This window comes from Benincasa hispida, chromosome 11 (assembly GCF_009727055.1).
Source record: "Benincasa hispida cultivar B227 chromosome 11, ASM972705v1, whole genome shotgun sequence".
Lineage (NCBI taxonomy): Eukaryota > Viridiplantae > Streptophyta > Magnoliopsida > Cucurbitales > Cucurbitaceae > Benincasa > Benincasa hispida.
The window spans coordinates 50,614,611-50,635,416 of NC_052359.1; the positions used below are offsets into that span (position 1 = coordinate 50,614,611).

The window sequence follows — 20,806 nt, forward strand, 5'->3', positions numbered from 1 at the left end:
TATGGTAAATTGGAAATGTTTGTGTATTTTTTTTTTGTATGTTCAAATAATTTTTTAAATACAATTTATAGACAAACAGCTTGGGAGCACTTTTTTCTTTTCTTTCTTTCGTTCCTTCTTGTTTTCCTCTTTTTATGTTCCCAAGTTATTTTAGGGTTCATTTTTTTAGTTCTGTCTGTCTACTCATCGAGTCATCTTGACAATGTTGTGGAACGTTAGGATTGGAATGGGTAGTTCTGTTTTTCAGCTTTATATATATTTCTCAAGTAAAATCTCTATGTTTATATTTAAATGGCAAAACTTTTCCAATTCAATTCTGGGATAAATAGGTTCATTCAAATAATTTTGGATCTCAGAAAATTTTATTATAATTATTTAAACATAATTTTTTGCCCCCTTTTTTTTTATTCTTTTTCAAAAATTGGAATAGAATGAAATGGACCTCATGGGACAAGGTGAGGACACGATCAAAACACATAAAATTAAAGGACTCGAAGAAAAAGGCCTCAACATACCAAGCAATATGTCAGGCCTTATATCTTAAAATAATTATACGCATTAAAGTGAAAAATCTAACTGAGCTATTTCGACAAGCTGACTATGTGAGAATTTCCACGAGCATATTTTCCTAAACATGGCTCAAACAATTGATAAATAAATAGTTCTTAGTCTCAATTCTACACGTGAGTTAAGAATAGCATAATACCTGCTGACATGGTCACACATCTATAAAAAAATGTCTAGGAACATTACCTCCAAACCAAAAAAGGCTAGACAAAGCCACCACAAGGAGCTTAGGGTGCATGCATAGCGACTAAAAATACTCTTAAGCAATGGGAGTTGAGTCATTCTATCCTCCCTTTCAACTTTAGCCACTATTAGTCAAATTTGCTGAAGAGTTCCAACTCTTTAGAGTTGGAAGGGCTAGTTCAAAGTCTCATCATTATAGAGGAAACTATTGCATAATATGACCCCTTCCTAATCAATAGTCTAATCAAACCGAACAACGACAACCATCTCCAGTAGAGAAATGAAAAGGGCCACAAACTATCTCAAACATGAACCCACCAGCACCAAGACGAAGATCTAAAGGAACTAACTACATAAATACTCTAAGGGCCTCCACTCAAGTGACCCACAAGGGTCCAAAAAGAATAAGAGTAAGTTATAATAGCTTCATGACAACAACGATATTTGAAGGAATATAGCAGATACCAAAACCATCCTTATAATATAGAAGACAAACATTTGACCAAGCAACCTTTACCCCACCAACACTATCCAACTTTCCTTTCCAAAGATGAAGCAAAACACTTTCAATGGCAAAACAAACACACTTACCCTTTATTTATTTGTTTTGATTCATTACTCTTTTTGTTTCGAGCAAACAAGAGTAATAGTATGATAGAATACCAAACTGGGAATGGAGTTTTTATTGTATTCAAGACAAACTGAAAGAGTACATAAACTGAAAGTAAAGATAGTTCTACGAATTTCCCTCACATACGAGAGGAAAGCTTTAACCCAACTACACAACTACCAAAATATTCACTAAAACTCCCCAGTTCTCTCCTCTTCCCCTTTTAACATACCACAAGTTTCCTAACTAACTAAGAGTCCCCAATAGGCATGGTCCCCATCTTCTCAACCGAAGTGCATTCCTCTTTTGTAAGTTTTCCCATATTACCCTTACTCTTCCTCCTTTGATACTAAAATAATATTGGTGGTCTATCATTACCTCCCTCTCTACATTTACTTTGTCCTCAAGGTAAAAAGTCGGAAATTGTTTCTGAAAATCATCCATTATCTCCCAAGTTGCCTCATGCCTCGGTAAACCCTTCCATTTCACCAAAACTTCCCGTCCATTGTGTGAAGTATTAAGACGATATCCCAACACCTCATCTAGTTCAGTCAGCCATTTATGACTCTCATTCACCAATGGATCCACTGTTTGAGCTTCACACTGTTGTCCCACCACTTTCTTCAACTGTGATACATGAAAAACAAGGTGTATGACTGTTGTTGGAGGAAGTTCCAACTTATAGGCAACCAACCCAATCCTCTCTACAATTTTATACGGCCCAAAGTACTTAGGAGATAACTTTACATACCGTTCTTGTCGTATAGAGATTTGTCGATAAGATCTGAGCTTCAACAAGACCCAATCTCCCACATGTAACTCCACATCGCATCTCTTCTTATTGGCATATCTCTTCATTTTGTCTTGAGCCACTCTCAAATATTCCTTGAGAACACGTAAAACCTCATCCCTATCCCTCAATTGATGATCTAAGGTAATTAGAATTACAAATATCTTCATAATAAATCAAGGGCGGTGGCAGCGGTCCATACACAATCTCGAAGGGAGTCATTTCGGTTGATGAATTAAACGTGGTATTATACCAATACTCAGCCTAATGCAGCCAATTAATCCATTCATTTGGTCGTTCTCCACAGAAATAACGCAAATACATCTCAAACTTCAATTAACTATTTCAGTTTGTCCGTCAGATTGAGGATGGTAAGCTGTACTTCGATGTAGTTTAGTACTTGAGAGACGGAAAAGTTCTTGCCAAAAATGACTCATGAACACTTTGTCTCTGTTAGATAAAATGGACTTTGGAATCCCATGAAATTTAACTACTTCCCTACAAAACACATTAGCTATAACTTCAACATTCAAGGGATGTTTTAAGGCTAGAAAATGTCCATACTTACTCAATCTATCCACCACAACTAGGATTATATCATGACCCTTAGCCTTTGGTAACCACCCTATGAAATCCATTTAAATGTTAGCCCAAACCACATCAGGAATGGATAGCGTTATCAACAACCCCGCTAGAGATAAAGCCAAAGTCTTGTTTCTTTGACACACCATGCATTCCTAAGTATTTCTTTACATCCCTCTTCATTCCCTCCCAATACAACTCCCCTGATAAACGTTTATAAGTCCTCAAGTAACTAGAATGACCCTCAAACATTGAATCATGATATGTGTGTAAAATGGTAGGAATCAAAGTAGATGTTTTGGATAGTACTAACCTCCCTTTGTATTTCAACACTTCTTGTTGTAAAGAAAAATCCTTAACTCCCCCTTCCTTCTACAGCACATTGGCTTTGACATCCTGTAATTTAGCATCTCGTTTAACTTCTCTTTGAATGACTGCAATGTCCAACAAAGTAGGGGCAGTCAAGGTCGCGAGCTGTACATTGGGTATCACTCGTGATAATGCATCTGCTGCTCCATTTTCAAGTCCAAACTGATAAATCACTTCAAAATCATACCCCAACGCCTTTGAAACCCACTTATGATGCTACGGTTGTATGGTCCCCTGTTCTAACAAAAATTTCAGTGCCTTCTGATCAGTCTTGATGACAAACTTTCTCCCCAACAAGTATGGTCTCCACCTCTGTACATCCATGACCACAGCCAGTAGCTCCCTTTCATTCACTGGCTTGGCTCGATCTCTCATAGATAAGGTATGACTATAGAAGGCAATCAAATGTTTCTGTTGGACTAACACAACTCTAATTTCGTGACCTGAAGCATCGGTTTTCACCTTAAAAGGCAAGCTAAAATCTAGTAGTGCTAACACGGATAAAGTCATCATAGCATTTTTGAACTTCTAAAATGCCTCTTGAGCTTCTTCCGACAACCGGATCCCAAGCCCACTCCGTAATTTCCAAGAGCAATCCCTTTGCTAACCCTTCAGATATGAAATTAAACATTTCCCTGCAATCAATCAGCACAACGATCGGCCCACCTCTTATTTCTCCTTTGATCTTCATTGTTCGTGGATTGGTCAATCCCACAACCAAATTCAATGAAAGTTCTACCACTGTAGACACTTCTTCTTCCACGGTCAATATTTTCAATTTTGTTACCTCTTCTTTCAAATCATTCTCCTCATACAGTTCTATTTCCTCATCTGACGCATTCACCACCAGCAATCTAAGCTCACGGAGTTCGCGTCCTTTACAATGATGTCCCACCGTATACCTCTCATCATACCTGAAACACAGTACCTTCTCTTTCTTAGCTTGAAATTTAGCGTTCGTAAATTACCTATTCCGAGTTTCCCCAGTTGATACCCTCTCATTCGTTAAATCGTCCTCATCGGAATCGATTCACTAGTCCCCCCCCCCCCCTTTCACCTCTTCGATATTATTTACTTTATTCACAATATCACTATTTATTTTAATACTATTCAGGGTTTGGATCTTACCTCTGAATGTCTTCACCCGACCCGTCTATGATCACGGGTTCTCGCGATCTTCAACTCATTGGGCCAATGACATCATTTGTGCCAATCTGACTGGTTCCCAACATTTCACCTCTGCTTTGACCCACAGAGCAAGCCCATTCATAAATGTTTCCTCCAACACTTCATCAGAGAAATGTGGTAATGGAGCCACCAATTTGTCGAACAAATTCTGATACGCCTTCAACGTTGACTCTTGCTTGATCGCCAAGAATCTTTCGTAGATCGATCCTTCTCTCAACAATCGAAAACGTACCAAGATCCTGTATTTTAAGTCCTGCCAATCTTTAAATGGTTCTCGTTCTTCTTTGGACCGGTACCAATGCAACGCGACTCCATCGAAACTAATCACCACTACCGTCATTTTCTCTAATTTCGTCAGCTTATGGATCTGAAAATACCAATTAGCTCTAAATAGCCACGAATCTGGATCGCTTCCACTGAATACCGACATTTCAACTTTCTTAAATTTACTTCGGTTACTTACCAATTCCTCCACTCCTGATTTAGCTACATTATTCCACGCATCCAGAATTTTGTTATTCGATCCCTCGGTTGTCTTGCTTCTTGATCCCTCCATTTCCTTCGTCGAGATTGTTTTTCCTTTTCGCCATTTCGACCACATATGAAATTAACATCTTTTGGTGCTTCTCCGCTTGCATTCCCAATCGATCAATACTCTTTGCCAAGGATGCTAGATTCTCCTCGATGGTCGACAATTTCTGCATCTCTACTCGAAGGATGAAAATCTCCTGGTCTAATAGTTCCAGCTTCTCCTCAAATCTCTTTTGAGTCATCTTTTTTAGGTGAGAGCTTTGGTACCAATTTGATAGAATACCACATTGGGAATGGAGTTTTTATTGTATTTAAGACGAACTGAAAGAGTACATTGTTGGGATTGGTGTCCTAATTCTCTCAAAGTCTCGTAGTTTGTAAACTTTGTACACATTTTTATTAATAAAATAAGAGTTATTTTATTTACATTTACTCATATCCAATAAACAAAGATATGTGTTTATTTTATGTAAACTTAAGCATGTATACGAGATATACAAGTGGATCATGCCTTTACTTAAGACACCATTTCCCCTTTCATGGTCACAACATCCTTGGTCCATGTAGTCGTCCATTGTAGAAGTCTCGCACTACCTTTGGAATGACGATGGCTGGGCACTGGCAAAATGTTTCCCATCCATGCTCTACTATGACACTTGTAATCAAGTCTGGTAGTGGCATTGGCGCAGGGAAAAATCCCATCTCCATCAGCATATCATCGTTTTCTCTCTTCTTTGATGGACGCCCCTTAGCAAACGCGGGCTCGCTGCTTTCTACAACTGCTTTTCCCTTTTCCTTGGTCAACGCAAGGGGGGATTCTTACCTTTGTTTCCTTTCCCTCTCCTTGCGTTGTTCCTCCTTCTCCCGTTCAGCAAGTTCTTTGAACTTCTTCAACGTTTGCTCGACGCTTCTTTTCCTTCTCCTCTCTCTTCTTCCTTTCTTCTTCTGTCTTCTTCTTCCTTTTTTCTCACTTCTTTTTCAAATTCTTTTTCAAACTACTTAGAGGCCAGCAAAATACGTTGTTCCTCTTCGAGCTTTCTTCTTTTTTCTTCTGTCGAAATCTCATTATTGCGGCGCACCATCTCATCCTGTAATTTTCTTCTTCGACTACCTTCTGCGATGATTAGTTGTTCTCGCAAAATTTTCTCTTGTTTTTCTTCCTCCTCTTTTTTCCTCTTCTCCTGCTCTTCTAACACATCTATCAAAATTGGAGGGTCAAGCGGCGCATTCTCCTTGCGACGCCGCATCAAGGGGGTGATGTCTACATCTTCTCCTTCATCAGTCACAACCGTTTGCGATGTTTTAGGTTGCGCTAATTCTCTCAACTGTGCTGACTCCCCCTTGTCCTCCCTTTCGGAGGTTGATTCTCCGTCTAGTTCTGGGCTCCCAGCCCTCTTTCTTCTCTCTTCCTCCTTCTTTAGGCGCCTCTCCTCTCGCCTACGCTCCTTTCTTTCATTTTTTTCTTGCTTCTTCTTTAGACGGGTTTCCTTGTCTCCTTCAGCTCCTTTCTCTTTGATCTTCTTCTCTGCTTTGATTCGATAGGCTTACTCATCTTCTCCAACCCTCTTCTCTTTGCTCTTCTTCTTCTTCTTCTTCTCCTCAGCCACTTTCGACTGCTTCTCTGCCATCACTTCCTCCAACGCAACTCTGGAGGGTTCTTCATAGGATTCTACGTTTGCAGTTTCCTTAGGATCCATGATTTCCAGAGCGCTTCTCCTTGATGATTCCTCCATTTCCTCCTCCAAAGGCAGTGGTTGGTTCACAACCCCAGCTTCGGGCAGTCCTCCTTCTTTCTCCATGTTGCTGAGTATACTCCCAAACATTTCCTTATCGTCCCGTCTCTTCTTTTCACTTTCAGAGGAAAATGTTGGGAGTGGGGTGCTTTCTGAGCTCTGCCCCATTTTGAACTGGAGTGGCCTGACTACTAAGGGATTTCGCCGGAGTCTTCCAGCGACTCGAGGGATGGTTTGTGGCTGGGCGGCGAGATGACGGCTGGTTGTAAGGAAAGCCGCCTCTCGTATGGTGAGTTGGGCTTTCGAGGGTGATGAGGGTGAAGAAGATGGTTGGGAAGACTGGTCTGCTTTGGATGCCAGAGTAAAAGAATTGGGAAATTCTTTAGGGTTTTGGGAAGGAAGGAAGTCTGGTATGCAAAAGCTGTTAGGGTTTCTGATTGCAAAAGAGATTCAAATGAACTCACAGACGGAGGGAGTGTGAATTTATAGGTTAGGCCTTGATGAGCCCAACGCTATTTCTGCGGTGGCAGGCCTCGAGGAACTCAAAAAGCCTGTCGTTTGCACTCCTCACATTTATGAGGCATCAGAGAAGGACATCCTTTCGTCTGCTAAATCATTATTTCCTTGGAAGACGAAACGATTGGACTTCTCAATTTAAAAAAAGAATTATCTTTAGTGTTTTATTCGAATGGGCGCAAGGTGAAGAATTAACGCAATGAGTTCATCAACACAAATGTATCTTTGTAAAGGACGGGCAACAACGCATGTATGCCTGCAACATACCCCTTAACTCAATGCATTTCTAGAGGACGGGCGCACGGTATTTCTACTAGTGCAACACTACCTCAACATAGTGCATTTTTGCTAAGGATGGGCAAAGAACACACACGAGTGCAACACACCCCTCAGAGCAATGCATTTGAGTTAGATGAACGCAAAGTGTATCTTGTTGGCACAAGATGCACCCATCATAGCAATGCATACCGGGTGTTGATTGTTTTATTATTTTTATTATTTTTATTATGATTATGATTATGATTATTATTATTATTATTATTTTTCATCAACGCAAGTCACAAGGACTTTGCGGCATTAATTTTCTTCTTATTAATCAATCATTCACTAACATTTAAGAATAACGCATTTATGACAGAAAAGTAAGGAAATTAAATAGAACACGAAAATAAAAGTAAGTGAATTAAATGAAGAATAATTTCATAGAGCATTAAAAAAAATTGAATAAAGCAATAAATGACAAAGTTCACAAAGCAATAAAGACAGTAATTAAGAAAGCATGTAAACATAGGATTCAGAGATATGGACCGGAAGACAATTTTTATTTGATGAACGCAATCCACACCTCTGCAGGTGGTCCAGCTTGCCTGCCCAATGTCTTCAGGGACATTGCTCCTTCCCGTGAGATCCAAGGGCTTCAGAATTGCTTGGTAACATTCCGGGTGTTCTATTACATAGCTTAGATGCCAGCTGCCTCACTTGAATCTCCAAATTTCTGATTGAAGATGTCTGCGCCTGCATCACCGTATCGTTTTTATCCATGTATTGCTTGAGCAGGGCCTTCAATGAATTTTCGGAGGTGTTAGAAGATGATGGTTGGTTGTGTGGTTGTCTCTGTTGCCCTTGATTCTAATTGTGGTGAAAAGGTGGAGGGTTTCCTCAATTCCCGGAGTTACTATTCTAATGGTTACTTGGCCCACCTTGGTTATGATTTCCTCCCCAACCGAAGTTAGGGTGGTTCCTCCAACCAGGATTATACGTGTTGTTGTAGGGGTTATTCTGGATAGCGCATACTTGCTGTGGGCTCAATGGGTACATTTTCGCTGCATGGCCCCCTCCATAGTGGACACAACTGATTGCGGTCACTTGTGCCAGCGCATTGGGTTGCGCGGATCCTTGGGAGAGGGCACCTTGATTGAGCGCCATCGACTGAAGGATAGAGGTCACTACGGCCATCTGGATGGCCAGTGTTGTCATTGTCTCCACAGGTACAATGGCAGTTTCATTTCTTCTTCTCTTGGAGCCTCTTCCTCCATACCCATCGTTCACCCAGTCATCCATATTCTGCGAAATGCGGTCAAGGATGACCTTGGCTTCAGTGTATGTTTTATCCAAAACCTCATACCGCGGAGGCGTCAGCAACAGCTTGCGTTGATCTGTTCAGGCCATTATAGAATGTTTCCATCAGAACGCATTCGGGTATCCCAAAATGCGGACAATTCTTCACCAGTCTTCTGAATCGCACCCAGGCGGTGCTAAGGGTCTCATTATCCATATGCTCAAAGTTCAACACGTCCTTTCGCCATTTTGCATCGACTGCCGGAGGGAAGAACTTCTTCATAAACCGTTCAACCAACTGATCCCAGGAAGTTATCTCATTTGGCTCTAATGAATGAGCCCACCTCTTAGCCTCATCCCTCAAGGTGTAAGGGAAGAGGTATAGTCTGATACCTTTTGGGTAATGCCAGGTATAGAGAAGTTACCGCACATCTCGACGAAACTGGTCAGGTGGGCATGTGGGTCCTCACCTTGTAGACCCCCAAATTGCCCCCTATTCTGAATCATTTGGAGCATGACCGGTTAAATCTCGAATCTTGCCTTCTTCTCAACTATTGACCTTGAAATTCTAGGCGAAAAATCATAAAGATTGGGCACTGCTAGTTTCTCATTGGGATGTTGTGGTCAGTGGCAAGAAAAACGGGATCTTGCTCTGGCCGTCCCACCCCTTAATTCACTTTGGGTGCCACATTATCATTGTTGTTATTTGCCATGTTGGCTTTCTTTCACCTTGCTCGGTTCTGGCGTGCCCTTGCGTGAAATGTACGCTCGATCTCTGGGTCAACTTCGAATTCTAGATCAATTCTAGTACTCATAAACCGTCAGACTGCTCTCCGCGATAAACAACCAGTACAAAGAGATCTGTCCTGCAAAATATCACAAACATACTCAGCAATAACTGTTACCAATCCTTGGCAACGGCGTCATAAACTTGTAAGCTTGATATTTATTCTCTATTTATAAGCATATGGACAATGATGAATATGAACCATACAAGCTTATGTTGCCATAAATTTGATGACTTGGGATGGAAATGGAATGTGGATGTTGTGTTAGGCTTATTTACACTTTATGTGATACTACTTCTAGATATGCATTGTTAATGAGATGCTTGTAGTATGCTATGCGTTGTCACAAGTTTCCTTGTGCTGAAACCAAGTATAATTCCAACGCAAGTTTCTTAGAGTAATTCGAGATTGAACACAGGGATTGTTGTCGTTAATGTGTTACTTTTGTGATATATGCAATCAATTTTACAATTAATAAAGATTGTGTGTTTGTACAGTAAATTAAATTGCGATAAACATAAAATGCGATAATAAAATAAAAGGGCGATAAAAGTAAAGTCCTAAACTAGTATGATACAGGATACAAGATACATGATACATGATACATGATACTGAGTTCGAGACTGACTGTGAAGTTTATACAAAGGATTGTGGTATAAGATGGCAAGTCTTTAGGGATGAATCAGAAAGAGGAAGAATAATTAGTACAAACATCGCAAGTTAGTTAATTGCATTACAGATGTAATTAAGGTTCCGCTTTCCCTTGATGTACACCTCTCGGTGATCGGCTGCATTCCCATATCTCTATGGTGAAACAAGGATGAACGTGATGAACGCAAGGTTGCTTCCATCTCTGGAAGTACTTCTCGCTTTAGTTAATGCATTCTTCCAACCCTCTCTCGATAGGCGGAATGGCATCTTCACTTCTGCTCTCACAGGTGAAGATGCCGTCTAGCATGCCTTAGCTAAACATAACTATTTCCTTAACGTAGATTAATTTATTTGCTTAATTCTTACTAATTCTAGGGGATTAAGAAAACATCACGGAGAAAATGAATTATGGATGAACGAAAATAGACAGAGAGATGATAACGAAAATGATCATAACAATTAATACTAAGATTAAACGTCTGATACATGGTGTGAATGATAAAGATTAAGAAGATGAGTACAAGTGATGAAAAGAGATAGAAACAAATACAGAAGAGTGTCAACGTCTTGACACAGATCTGGACGGTGGTTTTGCTTGTCAGTATGTGGAATGAATGAAGAGAAGAGCTTCCCTCTCAGGCTTGCTCGTCCTGTAGAAGTGACATTCGTACAGAGCTTCAACGGTGGGGATTGGAAGGATTCCTTGCCCGGAGACTCACCTCTCGGCCTTGTCTCTTAATTTTTCCCAGATCTACTCTGATCAGCTCTTCAGACCAGTCTCTCTCTCAATATACAAGTATCAAAATATGCTCGTATCAAGTATATTTTGCAATGGAATTGTAGAGGCTATTTATAGGCGAAGCTTTGACTCTTTGCAGTGTGGACCCCACTTTATTGTTAAGGTAGTTCCTGAAATGGTGGAGTGAATATTCCTTCTGTTACGCAATCAATCCCATCATAAATGCACAACGGTTAGCTGTACACGCGTCTGAATCCTCCGCAATTGCGTTGCTCTTTACATCTTCGATCATTTGCCCGCATGCGGTGTTGTTTTTTATTACCGCATGCGGTTGAAGTTAAGCTCTGGATCAATTGTCGCATCTACCGTCATTGCATTGATCATCTCTTCATTCTTGATTGACAGGCGTAATGCGATGGAGATGCGTTGTTCTTTTTCTCTTTGAGTCATGAATGCATGCAGTGACTTAATTTCCTGCAAAGCAGAATTGAAACATCCTTTCTACCATCATAATGGTGTTAGTGGGTGTATTTACGATAATTTATAATTCTCGCATTTCCTAGCTAATTTCTATACATTCGATGCAACTTTTCTTCCTTTTAGCCGCAATATCTAAATAAAACAATATAAATAACTTGTATTTCTACAAGTTATCAATAGTTGAACTATGTTGTATTGTTCATTAGAGGAATCAGTGGTACTTAAGAAGTGAGATGTAATTATAGGGGCAAAACGATAAATTGGCCCAACTGTACTTACGAGCATCTGTGAAGGTCCATTTGTTTGTTGCTATCGTGATTCACTCTCGTAGTGTTTTGTATAAAATAAATTGGAAGAATAAGTTCTAAGTATAAGTGATGCATTTATGATTTGATGCATTTAAGTAATTGTAACGCATTGGAGCGTTAGATATATGCAGCAGAATGCACAAAACTCCTTCTAATGACGTTCAAGTTTTCCTAAACCAAATCCAAGTATAAATCTAATTTAGGTCCTGGTAAATCTAGGGTCGAACTCAAGGATTCAGTTAACCAAACGCAGACCTTGCGTTGTATCTCTGTAGGGGTTTTCCTAAATAAATGTGAGAAATGGGTTATTTACACTAAATTGTTGTGCCTGTGCAAGAGATGCAAAAGAGTTGAGTAGTTAGTGATGGATCATATGAGAATAGAGTTTAATGTAAGTGGATGCGTCGGTCTAAGATGAATGTACACAAACCAGGATGTGATGTAGAAGAGATGGAGTGATTTGCTTATCTTTTGTTTATGCGTTAGACTTCATTCAACATTTCTTAATGCGAATAACATACAAAACCTATCTCTAGGATGGATGCATCTAACACAGAATGCAACAAACACCAGTAAGTTTATCTCTAGTTGTACTAGGCGTCCTACTTGATGCAGCTTAATTATTCTTTCGAACAATCTAAGTTAAAGATGCTTTTTACCAATTTGTCAAGTTGGCTTAAGCGTTGAAATGAAGTTTGCATAAAGTATTAATGCATTCAACATAAACAAGAGACAAACAAGGGCAAAGTGTGATGGATCAAATATATGAATTTTATAAAGAAACAGAGAGTCTTTACAAACGAAATATTTAATCAAATGAAATGAAAGCGATAAATGAGATGAAGGAAACTGAGTCAAGCCAAAGAATACAATCTTTTGTATTTCTTTGGCTCAATCTCGTTGTGTACAATTACTTGTATAGGAATTGGACGAAGTGTCTTTCTCAAGATTGGCTTCCTCCACTCCCTAACCGGTGGTGGTGGTGGTTCTCAACCATTCTGATCGTCTTGGAACCACAACACAGTTTCTAAAAGACTAAAACTATGACTACACTATGTAGAGAGTAAGGATCTTGATAATTTTCCGAACTTTTGATTCTGAAGGGACTTCACCTATTTATAGGCGTTGGTCACGTCCACTTGGTGAATGGGTAGCATTAAAGTCCATGTTCTGGTCAGCATTAAAGTCCATTCCCTAGTTAGCCACCTGACTCTAGGAAGCTTTTCAGACGCCGCCTGCTGCTTGGAAGCTCTTCAGACACCGCCTGCTGCAGGTACCCATACTTGCAAGTGGTGATGTGACACAATCAACCTGGATCAATGAATCTTCTCTGAGTTGAACTCCCTCCGACGCATGGCCCATGCGTTAGAGCTTTCCCTGCGGCACTTGTCTAATACGTTAGCGTTAATCCTCGTGTTGAAATCCTACAATACAGTGCATTAGCGCCGCGATATTTAGTAATAAAACTTCTTTTGTATGAGTTTACTAATGTTTGAATAAATCCATGCGTTTCTTCTAAAAATGAGGAGAATTTATCATTAAAAACCTTAGTTGTTCCAACTTGAGAGCAAAAATAACTTGTATTTCTACAAGTTATCACCACCCCCAAATTTGAACAATGCTTGTCCTCAAGCATTTGAAAATAATTCTTTGTTATGTCCTTTGTCTCAAGTGTGCAGAGTTCGCCTCTCATCATATTCAGTCATAAGCTTGAAATAAGAGTTTGGAAAATATGACTCAGATTGACTCTTTTCTTAAAAGGACTAATGTTTAGTTTCAAGTGCAGAAGGCCTTTTATCACAACTCCTTTCATTTCTCAAAACATTCCCATTTTTTCTAAACCAGCAATGTGTTAGATGCTCTTTTTTTTTAAAAAAAATAGATGTCGGATAAAAAGAAAAAAAATTATGAATTTACTTACCCATGCGTTGTTTCAGGTATCCCAATTTCGTTTTAGCTTGCCCCCACAGGTGTCATGCGAGCATCCAACTACGGGTGAGAACCCTTCACAACTAAACTCATATCTAAGATTCATGCGTTTCAAGATATAATTTCTTCAGACTAGATAGAGGAGTTATATGGGACGCGTTAGTCTAGGAGACTTGACTTCGTTTTGGCTTGCCTCCACGGGTGTCATGCGAGCATCCAACTATGGCTAAGTGCCTGTTTCAACTTAACTCATGTCATTTTAAGGTTTTTCTTTTGAAGTAATGACAGAGGAGTTACGTTTAACATTTTTCTTATTTTGTTCCCTTTTCTTTATGATGTACTTGTTTGACGCATCTTAACTCGGATTTCCCTCATCCCCAAATTTGGAGATGAGCTATACTCATCCCAAATTTAGAGACGAGCTAATTCTCATTGCTCAAAGAGAAACAAAATTCAAAAAGGCTTTGAGAATACAAAAGGAGTTTAAGACTTAAAGCTTGTATGCGTTAGAAAGAAGACATAGTCTTTTTAGAGAAGTTCAGGCCTTGTTGATTTTCCTAACGCCTACTCTATACTTATAGATTTCATATAGTTTTATCATTGAAGTCAGGGAAAGCACAAGACTTTAGAAAATATCTAAAGAACAAAAATCAAGTATGCCAAGGTCAAACGCAAGGATCAAAATGATAAGAATTTCTCATTCATTTTCATAGATTCACATGAAGTAAACAAACAAGTCAAGCCGATACAAAAGAACAATTAAATCAAAATACAAAAATAACCCAACACCCCAAAACTCTATTATGCTGGCGCATCATCTCTGCGTTCTTCCTCAGGGTCTTCATCCATAAAACGCAAGGGGTTTCTAAGATGTGCAGGCAGTGGAGGCAGAGCAAACATTCCAACCAAGACCTGATTGATGTATTGCGTCGTGTAAATGAATTGGTCTTGCATCCGTCTTGTTTTCTGCCTTAGATCATCTCTTAGAACCCAATTTTGTTGTTGGAGACCTTCGATGGACGCGGCCAGTGGTCTGAACTAATCATTGATAAAAGTTTCCCACTCTTCTAAATCAACGCTGCGTCAAGGTGGGGTTGGTTCTTCATTTCTTCCAACTGGGTCTTCAAAATTTGCTGCGTTGCTCGATCCTAACCCAGTTGGTTCAAAGATTATTGGAAGAGGCACAAAGTTGGGAATTGGACTTGGTAGGGGCGAAAGAAGGGAATAAGGGATGTCCTGATCTATATGAGTGGGTTCTTGGTGCGTTTGATCAGGACTCCCTTCTGGCGGGGCCAATGGTGAGTCATGGAGAGTAAGATTAAGGGTTGGTTACGCTTCTTAAGTCTGAAGTTCAAGCTCAGCTTCATGTTCTTCGTGCTCTGAAGCTTCATTGCTGTGTTCAACAATCTGGACGCGTCTTCTTTTGGGGGTGCGTTTTGATGATCGAGGCTTGATTGCCACTTCCTTGGTAGGTAAGGCAGGTTGATACGGCGAACCGCGAAGTAGACGCCTTACTAACTTTATATCTATCAAGCCATCGATATCTTCATGATCATCCTCCAGAGAGATGCCTCCGCGTTCGCATAGTGCACAGATCAGCCATGGAAAGTAGAGTTGCCCTCGTGGCTCAGTCTTGATGACTTTGATCTGATCCCTTATAATTCTTCCAACGTCCAAAAGGATGCACTGCATGACGCAATAGGTAGCCAGGACGCGTTCCTTTGATAATGTTTCATCATGCGTTGTAGGCATGATGCTCCGTTTGATCAAGTAATACCATAAATTCGCGTCTGGAGTTAAATTCCTGGAAGCTAACATTTTTGCCCCGTTTCTAGATGTTTGCCATTTGCTTCCAGGTTTGGCTACCGTCCTTAACGCATCTTTTAACTGGCTTGGTGTTGGCTATTCCAAGATGCGATTTCCTTCTGCATACGAATTACTATCAATGTTGAACACTTTGTTGATCTTATCAGCTGAGAAACGCACTAACACCCCATCAACGAAGACTGTGTTCTTCTCCATATAAAACTCACTGTTGTAGAACATGCGGACGAGGTTGGGCCAAATACGGGTGTGCCCAACACAGAAGTGATTCCACCATAATGCATTTATTGTTTTTGTTATAAATATTGGCAATGGGTGGCGCTCGGGAAAGAAACCTTTTTCTACAAGTATGTCACTAAATTGATGCTTTCTTCCCGAGGTCTTCTTAGGTAACGCATCGGTTACCTTGCATTTTTCTGCCGCGTGCTCTTTGGTTTCCCTTGCCAGTTCTCTCAGTTCATTCTCCAATTCCCTTTGGAGATCCGTCTTCCTTCGCCCTTGCCTTGCGGTTTGATAGTCTTCCAATTCCTGCTCTAGTGCGTCGTGCCTTGAGCTATTTCCATATGCTGCATCCTTAAGGCCGGATGCAGATTGCTCATCTTCTTCCTCCAATATTAACCTTCTTTTCCTTGTTACTCTTTTTTATTTTAAAGGCCCTTCATTCGCGTCAGATGGGCATGATCGAGATGTGTCAGGTCCAATTCTCCCTTCTCTATCTTCTTCTTCCTTTTCTTCTCTTAATTCTTCTTCTAGTTCCTCTTCAAGCATCACAGCATATCGCTCCGCTTCGCCTAATTCAAGTGATGCGTTAGGTAGGTCTGAACGCATCACCTGCTCTTCCTCTTGGCTTTGATTGAGAGACACCAAAATCGTACTAAAAACCTTCTGCTCGTCCAGTTGAGCCAATTTTGCCAACTCTTTAAGATTGTGCTCTGACGTATAACTGTCAGGGGAGGGTATGGGTGGAGTAAATGGAGAGGTGCCCACTGGGGTATGAGGCATCCCAGGGGAGGATACGACGATGGGCGAATGAGGTGGTTGGCTCGACACGTCTAATTCAACTGGATAAATAGTGGCTAAGGGTTGGATTGAAAGTGGAGGTGGTGGACGCACAGCTGGTGACGGTGTATTATGCAGGTAGGCTGGGAATGGATCATGCGTTGCACCCACCATAGTGATGTTAGGAATGATTGGTGGTGGGGCAGGCTTGGTGTAGGGTTTAAAGGCGGTCGTAGATGACGGACGCGTCCTCGGTTTTACAGGTGTTTTGGCCCTTAGCTTAGGGGTAGTTTTGGGTTTTGGTTGAGGGGTCTTAGGTTGAGGTTGCGGTGTCTTGGCCGGAGGGGTAACGATGGCTTTGGAGGTTTTGGAAGGGAGTTTTATGGATGTTGTGGAAGGTTTCGACCTAGACGGCCGCTAAGAAGAAGAGGTGGCTCCGTCGTGCGTGGGTTTGGTTTAGACAAGGGTTTTGGAAGTTTTGCTAGGGCTCAGAGGAAGTGAAATTGAAAAAGAGGAGAGGAATAGGAGCTTACTGGTGATTCTTTCTCGAAGCTCACGGTCTGGTTCTGGCTATCTAAGGCGAATAACATTGTGGTTGGAGAAGCTATAGCAAATCAGAAGGGAGGGAAACGGAAAGGCTAAGTTTTTTTTTTCCTTTTTCGTTTCAGAGAACTCGAGAGTGAAATGAAAAAGAAGAAGGCCCTTAAATCGTTGAGTCTTTTTATAGGCTGAGAGAGAATTGGTGGCTAACGCCAGGCGACGACTAACATCTATAATAAATGTAAAGCTGAAGGGACGTCTCGGGTTTCTAAACACTCGAGTGTTTTTGTATTCTCGAGATGCGTCTCTTCAACTGGGCCATGCGTTAGACGTCGTTATTCCCAACTCGATTATACACAACTTTTAAAGAAAAACAAACAAGTTTCCAACTTTTATGAAGGCAAAAACAAGGTATAATCAATCTTAAAACAGACAAACAAACAAATCTACAAACTCAAGCGCATCGTAAAATACAGAATACAAAAAGACAAGGATAGAGGAAACGTCCCTGGAATATATGGCGATGCAAACGCAGGGATACTTCGACGTGGGCCTCAACTGGCTTCGCGTAGTGCGAGAGATGAATTTTGGCGTTTCAGTTCATCTTCAAAGTAAGGCTTCACTCTTTGGCCATTTATTTTGAATGTGTTGGTGCCATCTTCTCGTGTTATTTCCACTGCTCCATATGGAAAGATTGTCTTAATGATAAAGGGTTCTGACCACCTGGATTTTAGCTTTCTTGGAAACAAATGCAGACGTGAATTGAACAATAGAACTTTTTGGCCAACAACAAGTTCTTTCTTACTGATGCGTTGGTCATGCCAACGTTTTGTTTTCTCTTTGTATACCTTGCTGTTCTCGTACGCTTTCAATCGCCACTCCTCGAGCTCATTGAGCTGAAGTTTGCATTGAGCGTCCGTGGCGTCCAAGTTCATGTTTAGCTTCTTAATTGCCCAAAACGCTTTGTGCTCCAACTCTAAAGGTAAGTGACAAGCTTTTCCAAACACAAGAGAGTATGGGGACATACCTATAGGAGTTTTGTAAGCAGTCTTGTAGGCCCAGAGCGCTTCATCCAACCTTTGCCCAATCCTTCCACGTTGCATTGACGACTTTCTCCAGGATAGATTTGATTTCTTGATTGGACATTTTCGCTTGACCGTTTGTTTGTGGGTGGTAGGTAGTAGCGATCTTGTGCCTAACATTATATTTTGCAAGTAATTTGGAAATGATGCGATTAATGAAGTGCATACCTTCGTCGCTTATCAGGGCTCTTGACGTTCCATAGTGTGTAAAGATGTTCCTGGTAAGAAACTTAGATATAGTGGATGCATCATTCCTAGCACAGGCTACTGCTTCTACCCACTTAGATGCATAGTCTACTACAAGCAGGATATACTGTTGTCCGTAGGATAGGGGAAAAGGTCCCATAAAATCTATGCCCCAAACATCAAACAGCTCAACTTCGAGAATATTGTTCAAGGGCATTGTGTCCCTTGAGGAAATATTCTCGATGCGTTGACAGGGGTCACATTTACAAACAAACTATGGTTCTTTGCCCACCGAAATGCCCTCCGTAAGGAAAGTCATGACACTCAGCTAAGATGCGTTGTGTCTTCTCCTCCAGAACGCATCGACGCATTATGGAGTCAGGGCCTTGTTTATATAGAAACGGTTCATCCCAAAAATAAAACTTGTTGTCACGAACTAACCGTTTCTTTTAATAAGAGCTGAAGTTCCCAGGGAATTGCTTGGTTGTTAAATAATTGACTATGTCCACATACCAAGGTTTCCTACCTTCAACTCTAAACAGGCTTTCATCAGGAAATGCGTCCTTGATTTCACTTTCTTTGTCTTACATTTCTGGATTCTCTAGCCTGGACAGGTAGTCAGCCACCTAATTTTCTGTTCCCTTTCTGTCCTTGATATCAATATCAGACTCTTGTAGTAGCAACACCCATCTTTTCAATCTTGGCTTCGCGTCCTTTTTGCTCATCAGGAATTTTAGGGCTAACTGGTCGGTGTATATGGTGGCTGACACACCAACTAAGTAGGATCGAAACTTTTCAATTCCAAATACTACAGCCAACATTTCTTTTTCAGTAGAGGTGTAGTGTTTCTGAGAGTCATTTAGGGTTTTGGATGAATAAGAGATGGGGTGTATCAAATTACCCTTCTTCTGCCCTAACATTGTTCCTATTGCCACATCATTCACGTCGCACATGAGAATAAAGCGTTGCATCCAGTCCGGTGCTATTAGTACTGGAGCTGTTGTCAACGTATACTTCAAGGTTTCAAACACGTCAGTGCAGTCTTTATTAAAATCATAGGGTCGGTTCGCCTCTAGTAATGCGCTCAGAGGTCGCGTAATTTGAGAGAATCCTCTAACGAACCGTCTATAGAAACCAGCATGCCCTAGAAAACTTCGTAAAGTATTAACATTTAATGGTGGTGGAAGTTTTTCTATGACATCTATTTTGGCTTCATCTACTTCCAGGCCAGCCTTAGATACTTTGTGGCCTAAGACAATTCCTTCAGTCACCATGAAGTGACATTTCTCCCAATTCAGCACCAAGTTTGTTTCCTCGCATCGAGCGAGGATGACCTCCAAATTATCTAGGCATGACTGGAATGAGTCTCCAAAGACTAAAAAATCGTCCATGAAGACTTCAACGGTCTTTTCTAGGAAGTCAGAGAAGATAGCCATCATACATCTTTGAAATGTCTCAGGTGCGTTACACAGCCCAAAGGGCATGCATTTGAATGCAAATGTTCCAAAGGGACAGGTAAATATAGTCTTCTCCTGATCTTCCAGATCTATCAAAATTAGTTGTAACCAGAGTATCCATCGAGAAAGCAATAAAATTCTTTGCCCGCAAGTCTGTCAAGCATTTGATCGATGAAAGGAAAGGAGAAGTGGTCTTTTTTAGTTCCTGCGTTGAGCTTCCTGTAATCCATACAGATGCACCAGCCCATGACAGTCCTCAAGGGTATGAGCTCATTATTACTGTTGACTATCACAGTCGTTCCCCATTTCTTGGGAACGCATTGGACTGGACTTACCCAACTACTGTCGGATATAGGATAGATGACTCCCGCGTCCAACCATTTTAAAATTTCTTTCTTGACCACTTCTTTCATTATGGGGTTCAACCTTCTTTGAGGCTCGATTGACCCCGACTTTCCTTCTTCTAGCCTAATCTTATGCATGCAATAAGATAGACTAATGCCACGGATATCCGCAAGCATCCAACCTATTGTGCGTTTGTGCTTTTTTAACATTTGCAAGAGAGACTACTCATTAGGCTCTGTAAGATTTGCGGAAATGATCACAGGTAAAGTGTTGTTGGTTCCAAGGAATGCATATTTCAGGTATCTAGGTAACTGTTTCAACTCGAGTTCTGGTGGTTCCTTAAGTGATGGGTGCATTGGTTTTGTCCACCACTCACTCAGACTTAGCGGCTCTGATTCTTTCAGGTTCTCCTCCAACGTCAGGACCTCACATACATGGGTCTCTTCTTTAGGCAACTCAATACTGTTTAGTTAACAATCTTCACTATCTGGGAATTTTAATGCGTTAAGCACATAAACTTCACCTCTTCATTATCTACGCGCATAGTCAATTCGTCTTTATACACGTCAATTAAAACTTTCCCAATAGCTAAGAAGGGGCGTCCAAGGATAATTGGTACCTCCCTATCTGCTTCATAGTCCAAGATAATAAAGTCTGTTGGGAATATAAAATTGTCAACCTTCATTAAAACATCTTCAATCTTTCCTTCTAAGTACTTAATTGTTCTATCAGCAAGCTGAAGAGTAACAGAAGTAGGTTGTGCTTCATCAATCCCCAATTTCTTAAAAATTGAACGTGGCATGAGATTGATGCTGGCTCCCAAATCGCACAATGCATGACCCACATCCAATC

General features: G+C 40.8%; 1 protein-coding gene across 1 annotated transcript; it reads right to left on the reverse strand.

The window, feature by feature from the left end:
* Nucleotides 1-17,438: 17,438 nt before the first annotated feature.
* LOC120090737 lies at nt 17,439-17,987 on the reverse strand. The gene is made up of 2 exons (XM_039048450.1): nt 17,733-17,987; nt 17,439-17,618 (listed from the first exon to the last, which is right to left on the reverse strand). The coding sequence occupies exons 1-2, from the start codon at nt 17,985-17,987 to the stop codon at nt 17,439-17,441; spliced, it is 435 nt and encodes a 144-aa protein (XP_038904378.1).
* Nucleotides 17,988-20,806: the final 2,819 nt, after the last annotated feature.